Source organism: Epinephelus moara, chromosome 8 (genome assembly GCF_006386435.1).
Source record: "Epinephelus moara isolate mb chromosome 8, YSFRI_EMoa_1.0, whole genome shotgun sequence".
NCBI classification, from domain to species: Eukaryota; Metazoa; Chordata; class Actinopteri; order Perciformes; family Serranidae; genus Epinephelus; species Epinephelus moara.
The window spans coordinates 14,476,348-14,491,571 of record NC_065513.1 but is presented as its reverse complement, the minus strand read 5'-3'; the positions used below and the strand labels follow the sequence as shown (position 1 = coordinate 14,491,571).

Here is a 15,224-nt window from a genome sequence, read left to right as displayed (position 1 = left end):
TCAACCTGGGCGACAAACTGTGAAAACACCGAAAATCACAGCAGCTTTTCCACAATGTTGCTCCATCAAAGGATGAAACTTTGGTTCAGGTAAGCGAGATAAAAACGTTTGGTCAGACCTCACTTGAAATATTTCGACATGTTTCATGTTACAGCCTGTTGTCGTTTAGAGAAGGATAACGTTACAGGTGATGCTCTCCATCACCTGTCGGGGCGTGTTAACCTCCAGTGACGGACTAATGTAAGCTAACTAACGGCTGTGTTTGTCGTGCTACAGATGTTAGCATACGGCGTGTGTTTTGTTGTATTTTACAGGTTTTGACGAATGTAATGGAAAGCGAAAGACAAAGTACAGAGAGAGAGACGCCGCCTCAGCACTGGAGAAGTTGCAAGTTGATAATTGACCCTGCATTGACAAAAGGACTGTACAAAGTGTACCGTTATGATGGACAACAGTTTAACATACCCGTGAGCATATTATATATCTGTTTGTTGTCTGTCTCTTCATTAATAACCCCCTTTTAACAAGTACCTCCCTTATAATATTGCGCCGAACAGGCACATATGTTTCCGTTATGATGATGGGTGTCGTGTCCCTCAACAGGTGGAGGACTTAGGTCTGTTTCCTGTGGAGACAGTCAGAGATCCCCGCATCTGCCGCCTGTGGAGCAAATGCAACAAGACTGACCTTTTGATATCTAAATTTAAGGTCATCTTTACAGTCACCATCATTATCATAATAACAATAATGAAAAAAATAATAATACTTCTAATAATAACAATAGCTGTTGTTTTTTATTTCCTCTCAGGTTGATGAATGGTATGTGGGCCCTGTTCCTCCCAAAGAAGTGACCTTTTCCAGGTTGAATGACAATGTGAGGGAGGCCTTCTTGACTCACATGTGCAGTAAATATGGCAACCTTGAAGAAGTGGAAATATTTTACAACCCCAAGAACAAGAAGCATTTAGGGATTGCGAAGGCCGTCTTTGACACAGTGAGGGCTGCAAAAGACGCTGTTCAGTACCTCCATCAGACGTCAGTGATGGGAAATGTTATTCATGTGGAAATTGATCCTAAAGGTAACTAGGAATATTTTGTATATTTATGTGTTGAAAGTATAACTTTAACTGAAAATAATTGCTTTTACTGTTTAATTTGCACTATTTTAACTTGTGCCCAATATATCTTAGGTATGCAGGCTCAGGGGCTGTGTTGTGCCCCATAAATGTTGTGTTCTGGTTATTTATGTTGTACCATAGTCCCAAAGAAATGCTCTCTCATCTGCAGTGCACAGAGATGTATGATAAAATGAAAGTAAACTGCTTGATAACAAATTTGTTGATTAACTGTAATGTGCACCCGTCCTCAGGCGAAAACAGAGCACGATATCTCCAGCTTCTCTTACGTGGCCTTTATACTCCTTGGACACTGCCAGTGGGTGGCAGTGAGCGAGCTATTCAAAGCTCAGTCGACACTTTGCTGGTAAATATTTTAAAGCTCCATATAATAGTGAAGTAATTGTATATGCAATATGTATAAACAAGCTGTTAGATATTTTTAAGGATATTATTTCTCAGCTGTTGTTTTCTTTATATCATCCATCTCTTATGCAGCGACAGGGGAGTTTTTCGAGCCCTACCAGCATCGCCACACCCTTCTCTCTGGACACAGCCTATTCCAGTATTTGGCAGGATACACCTTGCAGCTTTGGGCTTACACCACGTTCTCAGGGAACCCCCCGCACTCCTTGCTTGTCTGCGACTCCTCTCTCCCAGGACTCTTGCTACTCCAGTCTTCAGGCAACTCCAGTCCTCCAGGGGGAGCCCTCCACCTACAGTGTTCACAAGCCTTTAAGACAAGAGCTCTGTCATCGTAGGCCTGCGAGGTATCACAGAGGATCCAGTGAAGTCTCAGATGTCACTTTAATTTTGAAGCATTGCCAACCACAGCCACCACACCCGCTCCCTGCCCAAATACAAAGTGGCAGCCCGCGGCTTGCACTGTGGGGTCGCAGCGCACAATCCTCATCTCCCAGTAATACAGAACCTTCCTATAACCTTGCCTCCCCCTGTCAGGAGTCTAGAGACATGGTCACTGATACCTCTAAGACTTTACGAAGGAACTGCAACTCTTTCAGCATCCTGAGCATTAATTTCACAGCTGACCGGCAGGCGGCATCATCCCCCCCTCCTGATGACCATCCATGCATAACAGAGTTATCTCCATCTGCTGGTAACTGTTCCTCTAGCAGCCCTCAGCCAGAGGTAGAGAGTTTGGATTCCCGCATAGAGAGTTTGCTGACAAACAGCCAGATTACTGACCCCTCATACTTTGACAGAAAGACTTTGGTGGCTGATGAGCACTCTCAGGACAGCCCAACTTCGCCTTGCCCCACTCATACTTCCACTTTCTCAAATGACTCGCTTGTTTGCACAAAGACTTCTTATGACTTCACCACCAGCCGCCAGCGCTCCTACAGTGATCTGGTAACTATCAATTCAACATCACTGGTTGAAACCGAAGAGGATGAAACTACTCAGGCTGTTTTGTTTCTGACAAGAAATGCCCAGTCTCCATCTGACTTCACACAGTGTGAAAACAGAGCTCATGTACACAACGAAAAAGAGGCAGAAAGTGTCCGGTCATTCTCATGTCTAAAGGTAATTCCTCTTGATCTGTATGTACGCCATCCTGATAATAAAAGTAGTAGTTATTATGTTGATAGCTATGTAAAGGTATTTATGTTGTGACTCAAGTTAGTTATTACATTTTTTATGTCTTATTCAGGAGTATCATACAGCAAATGAAGATAAAGAGCACTCAAATAACAGACTGCCTAGAGCTCTGACACCCACAAAACAGATTGCCCCCCTTCTCCTGCCTCCATCCTTTTCTTCTCTCAACAGCACCACTCAACTCCCTACCCCCAAAACTCCTCCTGCTATTAAATCTGGGTGCTCCCACCCACCAGTCACCCCTTTCCCTTTCCCTCCTCCTCCCTTTCCCCCAGCTATTCCACCTGTCCCACCTCGCCTGCCAAATGGCACCATCCCCATCCCACCTCCAGGCTGGATCCCACCTTCAGGCCACCATACCGGCATCCCCATTCCTCCTCCCCCTATTCTACGTCCTCCTTCGATTCCTCCCCCACCAACTTTTCTTGGACCCCCTCCACCGTTGGTGCCACCTTCTGTTCCACCCCCTGTGCACACATACCCCTTGCCCATGCAGCCGCCAGGTCCTTTGGAAAAAGGGAATCCTCCAAGGCATGGCCTTGCACCTTTACCATTCCCTCGACCACCCTGGCCTACCCCACCTTTTCCCAGGTTTAACCCCTTTGTACCACCACCAGACTACCCGCTTGTGCGGGAAAACCCTCATAAGGTCACAGTAGAAAAAGTTCTAGAAGTCATCATGGAAGAACTGAAGTCAATCATTAAGAAGGACATTATGCGTAGAATGATCGAAGGGGTCGCTTTCAAGGCATTTGAGGACTGGTGGGACAGTCAAGAGAAGAAAACAAAGGTAAATTCTTTACCTCCCATTATTAACTCATAAAGTGGTCAATGAAATCACATGAATGAAGAAAAAAGTCTGTGTTCTTTTGGAGCCAGTAGGTTCATTGTTATTGATGTTTTATTTTTAAGATACAAGTTTCTCCTTTGAAAAGTGGAGCAGCAAGTGTTGAAGAGAGGAACAAACTAATAAATCCCCTCATGCATGTCAGTAGCAAGGGCAGGAAACCTCCACTGCCATCCTTCAAGGTAAACTTTTCCGTTTTTTTCCATTTACTGTAATATGAAGCACACTGGCATTCAACGTAATGTAATGTAAAATAACATTGTCATGCAGGTAAAAAAGAAAAGAGCTGATGATGCTGCTACATCAGAAGAGACAGAAAATATGTCGTGTTCTACTCATGAAAGCTCTGGTCAGTGCTTTTAAGGCAATAAACCCTCATTTACAATGTAATTACACTTTTTGGTTCTGGACTTTAACTCAATCAACTGTATTGCTGTCTTTCCATGTAGATGCGAAACAGAAGGATGACACAGTGAGACTTGAGAGAGCCAAACGCAGACATGCAAGACCACATGAGCTTGACAGTGATGATGATGAAGGGAAAGAAGAAGATAACACACTTCAAGATGAAGAAACAACTTCAGACAAAGTGGAGACTATTGTACCAGCTGATGATAATATTCAAATTCTGGTAAAAAGGGATTTTGCACAAAAAGTAATAGTGGAACTACAAAAAGAGGCTTGTAGTGTGGCGCCAGTATTTAATTTCAGTTTTTAAAAGAAAAGATGTCTTTGAGATTAATTAAATCGTTCCTTGAAATAAAAGTCTGACATGTATTTTCATAAGCAGCATCATTGGTCGTGGTGGGTTACAAAGAGTTGAAAATAGTTAATTAGTTAATTGTCCTCGTACAGCTTTAGCAGAATCTATACAAGGTATTAATGTGATAAACCGTTATATGTTGAATGTACGACATTCTTCATTGTGTCTAATTAGTGTGACAGAGATGATCAGGATGATGGTGATGACAGTGATCATCCTGAGGAAGACAAGGAGTTGGCAAAAGAACACACAGATGATGAAGATGCTGACATCGTCCAAAGTAGTGATGGAGTGCAGTGCTTAGATAGCGGTATGTTAAAGTCATTGACAAGGACTTTGAACACTTAAAAATAATCCTGTTCCTATAGGTAAATATTTTTGTTTCTTTTTTCAATTGTAGAGACTTTTTCAGAGAGCAGCTCCTCAGAGGAAGGTGAGTACGCATCAGACTTCGACACCTCAGACTCGATTTCCTCAGAGAGCTTTGAGGACTCGTCCTACTCTGACCTCAGTCCTGAAGATGAAGACATGGAGGAAGACGGTGATGGGAGTGGTGAGTGTATAATCATATCATCAGATGAGGAGTCGATGGAGCTGGAGCCCCCTGTCACCCCCTCAGCCCCGCTAACCCCTGGTGCTCAGCTGGAGCTGGGCTTGCAGGACTGGGCAGATCCATTTCATAGGGAGGGAACTGCTGAGAACCAGTACGCATCCTGTCGACAAGATGCCTGTTGTGACTTGGATGTTATGATGGAGCTCCAAACCAGCGAACCCCAGGACCATCTACGACCCCCGTCACCCATAGGACTTCCAGGTGGTATGTCCAGCATGCTGTATAGCGGTAGATGGAAATAGTTTACAGCATGACGACAGCTCTAATAATGTTTGATGTCAGACAAAAATTGTATGCTAAATTTGCATTCAAAGAAGTTTCTATCATATCCCAATTTTCTGGCCCCTAATGGGAATAAAATCAACGGTAAAGGCATTTGCAGCTATTGTTTGAAATAAGTATAATGGATTTATCCTCAAGATGCATGATTATAATGTTTACAGATCATTTTAGTAACTTTAAAACAAGATTAGAGTCAACATGTTGATGTTTAGCATGTATATTGTTTATCATGTTCACCATCTTAGCATGTTAGTATGCTAGCATTTGCCAATGAGCACTAATCACAAACTACAGCTTTGGCTGATGGGGATGTCATAATTGTTGCAGGTATTTTTTAGCAGATATTCTAAGTATATATAAGTATTAGACAAGCAATAGGAGAAAGTCAGAGGATTAATATTATTACAATTCATCCTCTGGGGACCATGACTGGGGGGAGAAAATGGTGGTGAAAATGTGATTTTTAAAAAGATATTTTCTTGTTATTTGTCTGTGTAGCAGTGGAGCCACACCTTGATGTAGAGATGGAGAGCCCTGAATGGACAGAAGAGTCACCAGGGAATGTAGAAAACCTGAGGCCCCTCACTCCTACTGGCTGCTTGCTGGACAGCGACCCTGACCTTCTGATGAGAAGCAAGCCCACATCCCCAGCTGTGGAGGAGGTGGAAAGACCACAGACACCAGGCAAGGGGATAGTGGCTGAACTGGAAAGTGTGGACTCTGCAGATGAAGTCCTCTCCCTCTCTCCAACAGGCACTGAGCTCGTTCTAGCTCCTTCTGATCCCCTGACCTCGTACCCATCATACCAGGATATGCCCAAAACTCCTGGTAGAGAGGATAGATGTGGATGGACCTCCTACATCTCTGGGAGAGCTCCAGCAACACCAGGCAGAGAGACGACCATGTCAGAGGGTAGCACAATGATGTGCCAGACTGTCAGCAGCCCACCTCCTGTGCCATCCCTGTCTAGCAATCCATATATCACAGTCCCAAAGACTCCTGGGAGAGACATCATCCTACCCCGTAGAGCCATAGTCCACAGGAGAAAAACACAAATGACGACGACCTTACATCCCCTCTTATATGATTCTCTAGAAGGCTCCCCCATCTCAGTGTCCTCTGCATGCAGCCTCTCAGAGTATTCATCTGACTCTGATCACGGGAAGGGCATGTGGATCAGTTCAGCTGGGAGATTGAGGCCCTTGCAGGGGCTGGAGAATGTACCTGGGCTTCTGGATGATGAGAACAGGACAGAGACAGAGACATCCTTATTAAGGAGACTACATTGGAGGAGGTTAAAGAGGAGGAGGAACCATCATCAGCGGAGATCACTGAAAAGAATCACTCACTCCGCTCACAGGCATCCTTACAGGTGGCGTACACCCTGTGAGGAGAAGAGGATACTTAATAGTGTTTGGAAGAAGGGCCTGGATGAAGAAGATATGAGGCTGCTGCGGTGTACATATGAAAGGCTGCAAGCACGGGATAATGGCTTTGGTTGGATCAGTGACACCCTGTGGATACCTCACCCTCATATCCTTTTTAACTGGGGTTCATGTTGAAATTAAATTAGATCAAAATGAGTCAATAGTAGGTGAACTAAGTAACTGAACCATAAACAAATGACCGAGATTAATTGTATTATGTTACGTATGTTATATTTAAATTCTAATATTCTAGAAAAAAGTCCAAACCCTTACAACCAACACTGTAAATTGATTTAAATTGAAAGTTCTGTTATTGAAACATCAGTTTATGCATAATTAAGTCCGATAATTTTGGAACCTTATTTGCTGTAAATCATATTCAGTGCTTGACATCCTTAACTGCTATGCACTGACCAAAGTCCTTACAGAGGGGAGTGAGGAGCTCAGATCCTGGCTGCCAAAGCACAGGACCGGCTCTGCTCGCAGTGAAGGATTCTACAAAATCAGCAGGAAAGATAAAATGAAATACCTCAACAACACAAAGCTGACTGCTGAGCTTCCATCTACAAGTACTCAGGTATCGACAAGTCTCAGTTCCCAGTTTATTCCATTCAGTGCTCAGTGTCAACCAAGGCTGTTAAATGAAGGCTGTAACATGCTCTCTGACTCTATCAGAGCTCTTTAGGTGCATCCAGCCTGACAAGTTTTTGGGTACACTCGAATAGATGGCAGCTGATATACAATAGAATTTTTTATATAGAAAACATTTGTTTATTGTCTTTCATTGAAGGCCTTTTCAGTAATTGCAGAATTGTAATTCTCACCCATATCTTTATTGCACATATAAAACATATTCCAACCCAAGGCCGACTGCAGAGGCCTCAGCGAAACGAATCAATCATCCTCATGTTCCATGATAGTGCACCAGCTATTGAGCCATTTAGCAACTGCAGATCAGATTTTACTGGGCATGTGTTGTACCCCAAGAATATGACGAAATATGACGCTGTGGCTTCTCCTCTTTTTAACCTCCTTGATGTCAACATATATTTCAGCAGGGAATGTGCATCCCAGCCCAACAACCAACCTCACTGCGTGCCGGATCTGACTTCAGGTCTGAGCAGCGTCGGCTGCTGTCCTCTTTCAGCTGTGATAGTGACCTGGTCAAATTCAACCAGCTGAAGGTAAGTGAATTATTAGTAAAGATAAGCACACTCAACTGAAGAGGTTATGTAGAATGCAGTAATTTGAATGATGACCTGAGAGGAGTAAACTGTCTCATCAGAATTTGCAGTAGTTGGAGCACATGTTAATAAATGGCACGTGTCTTGTTTTGTCATTTTATATGTATTAGTTCCGAAAGAAGAGGATTCGTTTTAGCCGGAGTCATATTCATGAGTGGGGCCTGTTTGCGATGGAGCCAATCGCAGCAGACGAGATGGTGATTGAGTATGTGGGCCAAATCATCAGACAGGTAAGACAAAGTCACACAAATGACAAGGCGTGGAAATACATTCATATTGTATAATGCACCCGCCATTTGTAACAAATGTCACTTACATACTTTTAAGCAAGCTGCCTTTCCCCTGTTTGTTTCCACTGATTGGACCAATGGCCCACTGGGACCCACTGGTTATTCTGGGTACTTTCCAGGAGTGTGAGCTGGGTGACAATGATAAACAACACTCACATGGATAGGCACATCTGTTTTCTTTTTCCTCAGGTCATTGCTGACATGAGGGAGCAGAGATACGAGGAAGAGGGCATTGGGAGCAGCTATTTATTCCGGGTTGATCAGGACACCATCATTGATGCTACGAAATGTGGGAACTTAGCCAGATTTATTAACCACAGCTGCAATGTGAGTACGAGTGCTGTGTCTGGAGACTGAAGTGTTAAATAAGATCAATATGTTGACAATTGATCTCAGAATCAAATCCATATTTTCCTCTTACCTGTGGTGCTATTTAGCAGTCTAGACTGTTTTGGTGTGAGTTGCTGAGTGTTCGAGATATCGGCTGACGAGATGTCTGCCTTCTCTTGAGTATTATGGAACAAGATGGCCAAATGTGCCAAAAAATACATTTTCCTGTGCTTGGTGATGCGGTTGTCAGGTGTAGCTTGGTAGAAAGAAAATAGTTTCTACATGAAACTGCTCACAACAAGGTCTGTGGATTATCTTGAGTAACTGGTTCATGATTTTGGGAAAGAGACATTGCTGTTGAGTTTTTCAAATGTATGTATTTGCCACTTTGAGCACCACATGCAGAGTGACAAAAAGTTCCATAAAGGCAGACATCTCCAACTTTCCGCAACTCACACCTAAACAATCTAGATTGATAAATAGCACTACAGATGAGAGGAAAAATGTGTATTTTGATTTTTTGAGAAAGTTTTTCTCTAATGCAAAACAACCTTTTTGTCTTGCAGCCTAACTGTTATGCAAAGATCATCACTGTGGAGTCTCAGAAGAAGATAGTGATATACTCCCGGCAGCCCATAAGCATCAATGAAGAGATCACATACGACTACAAGTTTCCGATTGAGGAGACCAAGATTCCTTGTTTGTGTGGAGCAGATAGCTGCCGGGGCTCCTTGAACTAGTCTCTTATGAATTGTCCTGATTATGTCAAGAGCCAAAGTTGCCTGAGGTACTGTACAATATAAACACAGACCCTGAAGATGTTTCAAAAAAGCCATTTTAATACTATTAAAAACTGTATAGTCAATAACAGGAAGCTATACAGCAGCTTATAAAAATGCAGAGGAGTGGTGGTGCTGCTCAGTGAATAATGATTTAATAAACTGTCCCAAACAGCACTTAGGACAGGAACAGAACAGAGCACTTCTTGGACCTTTATCAGTGGAGGTCTGGCATGAAATGCTAATGCACCACCTAATAATCACTGTTAAAACAAACATTTGGTTGTACATTACAGTTTATGAACACATGGCAATCACTGTTTCACACATTGCAATTGTCAATTCACAACACAGGCACTCCAGACATCGTGCAAAGGGTCGCTGTTACAATAAAGTGTCTGCTGACCTTATTGTCCAAATGATAACAAACATGTATAGTTAAATGTTTTCATTTATGAGAGCTGAAATGGGGTTTTGCTTGAGTCAAGCTTGTATGAATGATTATGGTTTTCTTAAGAAGATATACGAGAAAGTGTTGCATAATATTATTAAGTTGTGATGTATTCCTGATAACTGATACTTATTCATGAGATGATCTTTCACCAACATCAGGACAGATTATTATGACATACTTTTTTGACATGTAAGTTAAATGTTATTGTGATAAAACATGCAAGTCACACAAAAATTAAAGAATAACTTTGCTAAACATGCTTTGTGTGTTCTTATTGTATTAGAGCATCGATGTAGAACATTATTACATTGTAATACTCTTAAACAGTAAGCAGGACCCTTTACAGACAGTGTAGTAGCATAGTAAAGTTTTAGTTACTGAGACTGTCCAAAACTCTAAAGCTATGTTAACATTGGCATCACATGTCCTTTGAAACTCCATTTGGTGTCAGGACAGTCAGATTTCCTCGAGCATGCTGGTCTGCTTCGATGGCTTGAAAAAGAGACTTGAAGTTTCCTGCGCCGAAGCCCTGTGGATAAAACATGTATTTAAGTTACTGATATGGCAGCAAAGTGAATCATCTTCACAGCACAGATGTTAAATTGAGATGAAGCGTGTGCTGTGTAATTTCTTTTTCCTTGTAAAAGTTGTTGTGTATCCAGGGTTGCCCTCACCTGGTGGTTATGTCTCTGAATGACTTCCAAGAACACGGTGGGACGATCCTGAACCGGCTTGGTGAAGATCTGGAGTAAATAGCCATTTTCGTCGTAGTCCATCAAGATCTTCAGCTCCTGGATATGAGTGAGATCACAAGATAACATTTGTCTGTTGTAATTAATGTTTCATTTGGTTGTAAAGCTGAATAGTTGGCTCTGTATGTTTTCTTTTTATAGACTCAGTTGATGCAGACAAAGACGAAGCTCTTCCAAAGCACTACACTGCATCTACACCACTGGAGGTGGTTACTAGATATGGACATACGTATAGTTATTGCTTTAACCAAACATGAAAACATGAGGTTCATACTAGAGTTGTTTCAATACCGACATCAGTACAGGAAACACCTCCAGTACTGCTTAAAATAGTGGATCGTTATTTCACACCTGTATGAAACAGCAGTTTTCCCAGAAATCAATTCTTTTTTGCCGCTTTAAAACAGTAACCTAGACAGCAAGTACTGCTGTGCAGCCACTGGCACCTACTTTTACAGAGCTGCAAAGAAGAACTGATATCCGGTAAATAGTGCAACGTTAACTACAGGCAAAATATCATCAATTTGGCAATACTTTACGCCGCAAAATCCCACCGGTTTAGGGCTTAACCTAAGCCATGCCAGACAACAATTATGACAGTCATTTCACATCCATATAGAGTTAGTATACACCTGTTAAATTTTTTTAAATGCTTTCAGATTAGTACTCAGTATGGGCTGATATATAAGTTCAGGTAACATTATTGGAATAGTTGAAGTATGATCTTAGTTCTGACCTGCAGAACATCCAGGTCCTCTGAGATTTTGACCTTTGAGTGTTTCAAGTTCTCCCTCAGCTGGTCGTAGTAGGTGTCTGGCACACTCATAAACTCCATCCCACGCTCCTTTAGGTTCCGAATCTGCAAAACAGGGATTCATCAGAGCATTAGGATTAGGGTTAGGGTTATATTGTCACTGCTTTTGGGCATCTACATACAAAGCCAAATCGTTTTGTAGACTTACTGCAGTAATGATATCAGATGTGTTCATGGCTATATGCTGCACTCCAGGTCCTCCATAGTACTCCACATACTCCTGTGAGTGACATTGTAGGACAAGGATAAATGTTGTTGAATAGTTTATGCACAAGTGAATTGTTTTGAGTCCATGTATCTGTTAGAGTGTAAAGAACATACCTGGATTTGAGACTTTCTCTTTCCCATGGCAGGCTCGTTGATGGGCATCTTCACAGTCTCCTCATAGTTTGCCACAACAATGGAGCGTAAGGCACTAAACTCTGTCTGAAGCTGCTTGTCATCCACTGACCAGAAGCGGTGAAAGAGAAGGTTTCTTTGATACCTGTTAGAGCATGAACCAGAGATCAAGTTCAAACAACATATGGTGGGTCAAACACTCACGAAGTGTCTCTTGTAGTGTTAACATTCCCCATGTTGAAAACATTTTAAATGCTTAGTTTTTTTTCCTCAGTGCACAGCCAGCACAAGATTTCTTTTGTTTTCATGCCTCGAACTGATGCTACTATTATTTCATGAGCTACATGAGAATCGAAGAATTGCGGCCTAGTAAACATAAAAAAGTGACTTTTTGATTAATGAGCCGGCTCCATGTGGTTCCTCTCCCCAAAGAACCTCCAGCCTGTGTTACACCCCTCTTTCCAGGATCAACCAATGAGCTTGCTCAATTAGAGAGCTGCCTTTCCCCGCCTTTTCATGGCCAGATAATGGGGTAAAAACAAGATCCAGATGTGGAAATCTACTGGAGACCCACTTAAAAAACGCAAAGTCATGCTGATCACTAACTTGTGCCAAAAAAGAAAAGAAAAACAGAGTTATGTAAGAATCAGACACCCTTCGATCATGACACAGAGGCATGAAGAGCAAGTGTGTTGCAAGCCTCTAAACACTACAAGAAATAGTTAAGTCCATTACCACTCCACCACTGGAACCATCTCATCATCTGGTTGGTTTCCCACAACGTGATCAATGAAGTTCAGGTGTCCACTTGGCCTGTGTGGGAGAACAGGAGCATACAAACATATAGTTATTCTTCTGACTTGATCACCTTATAAACATAATAACGACATATGTACGCTTACAGTTTGGCTAATGAAGGATCCTTGAATATAGGGGGTTGAAAGCCTGGCAGAAACAACCCACTGTATCCGCTCCTCTCCACAAACGTGTGTGTGGTGTCACCATACTGCAGCAAACAAAGGCAAGTGTACAATGTAGGACATTTTAAATGTGCTAAATCAAAATAGTGACTAAAATAATCAATGCAAATTCATACTGAGTGACTTGTCTTACCGTTTGAAGCACAGCCAGCCTGACTTTACCATACTTGTCCTCCAGGGTGTAGGGCTCCTTTACAATGACTGCACCTCTCTCTCTGGCTTTCTGTGAATCAGGATATATGGTAAGTGAAAACATGAATCCAACAGATTTCATACAGCAAATAAATGTAACCTCAAAAGTGAATAGTGAGTTAGGAAATAGCTGAGAATGCACGTTTAAATGAAACCCTGTAATTTTACCTGCACAAGGAAATCACAGTCCTGCACTGTAAATGCAATATCCTTCACTCCATCCCCATGCTTGACTAAATGATCTCCCATCTCTGAGAAAAGATAAGAAAAAAACTTTAGCCACACAAAGTCAGTTATGCTTTGTTCATCTTCAACACTATAAATGTATGAAGTAATGATTTAAATGTATTTCTGTATGTTTTATTAATTGACCTTTGCCAAATCTATAGGAATGATATAGTAATATTTCCGCGATGTACATTAGTATTGAGCACACTAATAAGGATTGTTTGGACTTATTTGACGAAAGCATGTCAGGATATATCAGGAATATCTTTACGCAGTTGTTTTTATTGATAATAAGGACATAATGACAGGAGCTCAGTGTTCTTCTAGCAGGATATTTAAGGTGTAAAAATGTATTTTAGACATAAAAATGCATACAAGTTTTACTTGAAACAATAAAATAGTGAGGTAAAAAATCATGAAATTAAAGTATAATTAATAAAAATCTTGTAGATGGTCTCCCAAAATACGTGCAAGAATTAAAATCCAGTGATCTGCATTGTGACATCTCTCCTTTTTGAAGTCTCAAACCAATGTATGTATAATTTTATTCCTGGAAATTGTAAAATTGTGAAAAATGCATGTAGAACTTTAAAATAACAGTTAATTTATTTTTTTATAACTGTTTTTTGAGTCATTTTTTTTTACTTGAAAATATAGAGGAGCCAGCTTCTGATAATTACTGTACCTTTGTTTCCAGGATTGAGGGCAGATGAGAACACATAAATGATCTGTGAAATACAAATTGAAAACATTGACTCCTCCTCTATCATTTGATTCACTCTGTACAAAGAAACCGTTTGAGTCCAGTATAGTTATGTATTATATTTAGTTATTTATTTGACAGCTAGCATTATAATCCACATTGGTCAATTAAACTGTACATTATGAGATCAGTTATGAAACTGGGTTAAACTAATTTCTATTAAGTATACTCACTAAAAGTCAAATACCAATTCAACCTGCACAGAACAGTGTTTGCCAGTTTTGTTACTGCTGATTTTCTCACTGCTCTGGTCTTAAGCATGACATGTGCTGTTACTTCCGGACTGAGGATCATTTACCTTGCCTTGTTTGACTACATGAGACACCACTTCACGACTGCCAGTCTCCAAACCCTGGTAGACAAAAGGCTCAAATCCCAGCTTGTTACAGTAATATGATGCAGCCTGTTGAAGACAATGATTTTTAGTCAGCAGAAAATCCCAGTGAAGGTACAGTGAATTAAACAGGCAACAGGTTGGCCTCAAACTCTCTGACAGCTCCATCTCCTGGTGAAAGTTGAGGCCTGACACAATTTGTGCTGTGGGAAATTTAGTATGTGGTCTGGGGTTTTTACAAGCTGTGTCCCCTCCACCCCTCTGGGGAACCAATAGCCTTGCTGAATGTACAGTCTACCCCTCCACCTGTGTGAAAAGTTGGTTAAAAACCAATACATTTGAAAATAATAATTATTTTTAAAAAGTTAGGAGTTCACTTACCTGTTTTGCATTTCCAACCCAGAATGTAAGGTGATCAAAGCAGAGGAATCTGCCCTGCTCGTGCTAAAGACAAGAAGAAATAATGATCATGGGTGGAAGATTTACTTTTAAGCTTTTGTTGCAGCAAGTTAATTCGTTAAGAAAAAGGGAAAGACAATAAGTAGCCAAATTAACACCAACAAATAACTGCAACATCACTTATTAACCTTTGTTCAGTAGTACAATGCATATGATTAGGTTACCTACCTTTTCACCTTTATCTGTGTATGTTGTCTGTAATCAAAAAAAGCACATCTTAAAGTCATTACAATACCAAGAAAAAGAACAGCCATGCTCAGGTACACTGACAAAGGTCTCCTTATCACAGGTAACAAAAATCATCCATCTAAAATGACTCAGCTGTGAAAGGTAACTCACCATCTTGCTCCTTGTGCCCTGACCTGACTGTCAGAATGAAATTTACAAAGAGTTTTTCTGAATTTTAAAGAGAAGGACGTTTCTAAATCCACACCCACCAGTAAGGAGGAGATATTGGAGGAGGAGAGGAGGAAGAGGAGAAGGAGGAGGGGGAGGAAGAGGAGGAGGAGGAGGGAGTATTGATGCACGTTGCACTTTTGCACAATGATTAGTTGGGAAAAACATCAATATACCACAGGTCTGATCAGACCTCATCATTG

General features: G+C 41.3%; 2 protein-coding genes across 2 annotated transcripts; one reads left to right on the top strand and one right to left on the bottom strand.

Annotated features, from left to right (window-relative positions):
- Positions 1-329: 329 nt before the first annotated feature.
- Positions 330-9,292, top strand: LOC126394203 (histone-lysine N-methyltransferase SETD1B-A-like). Its single transcript, XM_050050896.1, is given in 17 exon segments — positions 330-467; positions 604-708; positions 809-1,079; positions 1,370-1,489; positions 1,603-2,590; positions 2,757-3,525; positions 3,648-3,764; positions 3,853-3,931; positions 4,032-4,213; positions 4,520-4,655; positions 4,746-5,159; positions 5,739-6,773; positions 7,078-7,244; positions 7,726-7,851; positions 8,022-8,141; positions 8,391-8,528; positions 9,098-9,292. Coding segments are annotated over 17 exon segments (5,079 nt in total). The 3' UTR covers positions 9,272-9,292.
- Positions 9,293-9,349: 57 nt separating this feature from the next.
- hpdb (4-hydroxyphenylpyruvate dioxygenase b) lies at positions 9,350-15,023 on the bottom strand. Its single transcript, XM_050051705.1, has 14 exons — positions 14,965-15,023; positions 14,794-14,820; positions 14,548-14,610; positions 14,131-14,235; positions 13,755-13,797; positions 13,010-13,092; positions 12,783-12,872; positions 12,572-12,675; positions 12,405-12,482; positions 11,652-11,814; positions 11,479-11,550; positions 11,253-11,375; positions 10,439-10,555; positions 9,350-10,293 (listed from the first exon to the last, which is right to left on the bottom strand). The coding sequence occupies exons 1-14, from the start codon at positions 14,965-14,967 to the stop codon at positions 10,183-10,185; spliced, it is 1,182 nt and encodes a 393-aa protein (XP_049907662.1). The 5' UTR covers positions 14,968-15,023; the 3' UTR covers positions 9,350-10,182.
- Positions 15,024-15,224: the final 201 nt, after the last annotated feature.

Bases quoted from the DNA above. Each gene is read 5' to 3' on its own strand.
- hpdb (XM_050051705.1), bottom strand. The intron at 14,236-14,547 runs GTAAGTGAACTC...TGTCTTCAACAG, and splicing joins GGGTTGGAAATGCAAAACAG to GCTGCATCATATTACTGTAA. The intron at 13,093-13,754 runs GTACAGTAATTA...ATCTTTTCTCAG, and splicing joins CCTCAATCCTGGAAACAAAG to AGATGGGAGATCATTTAGTC.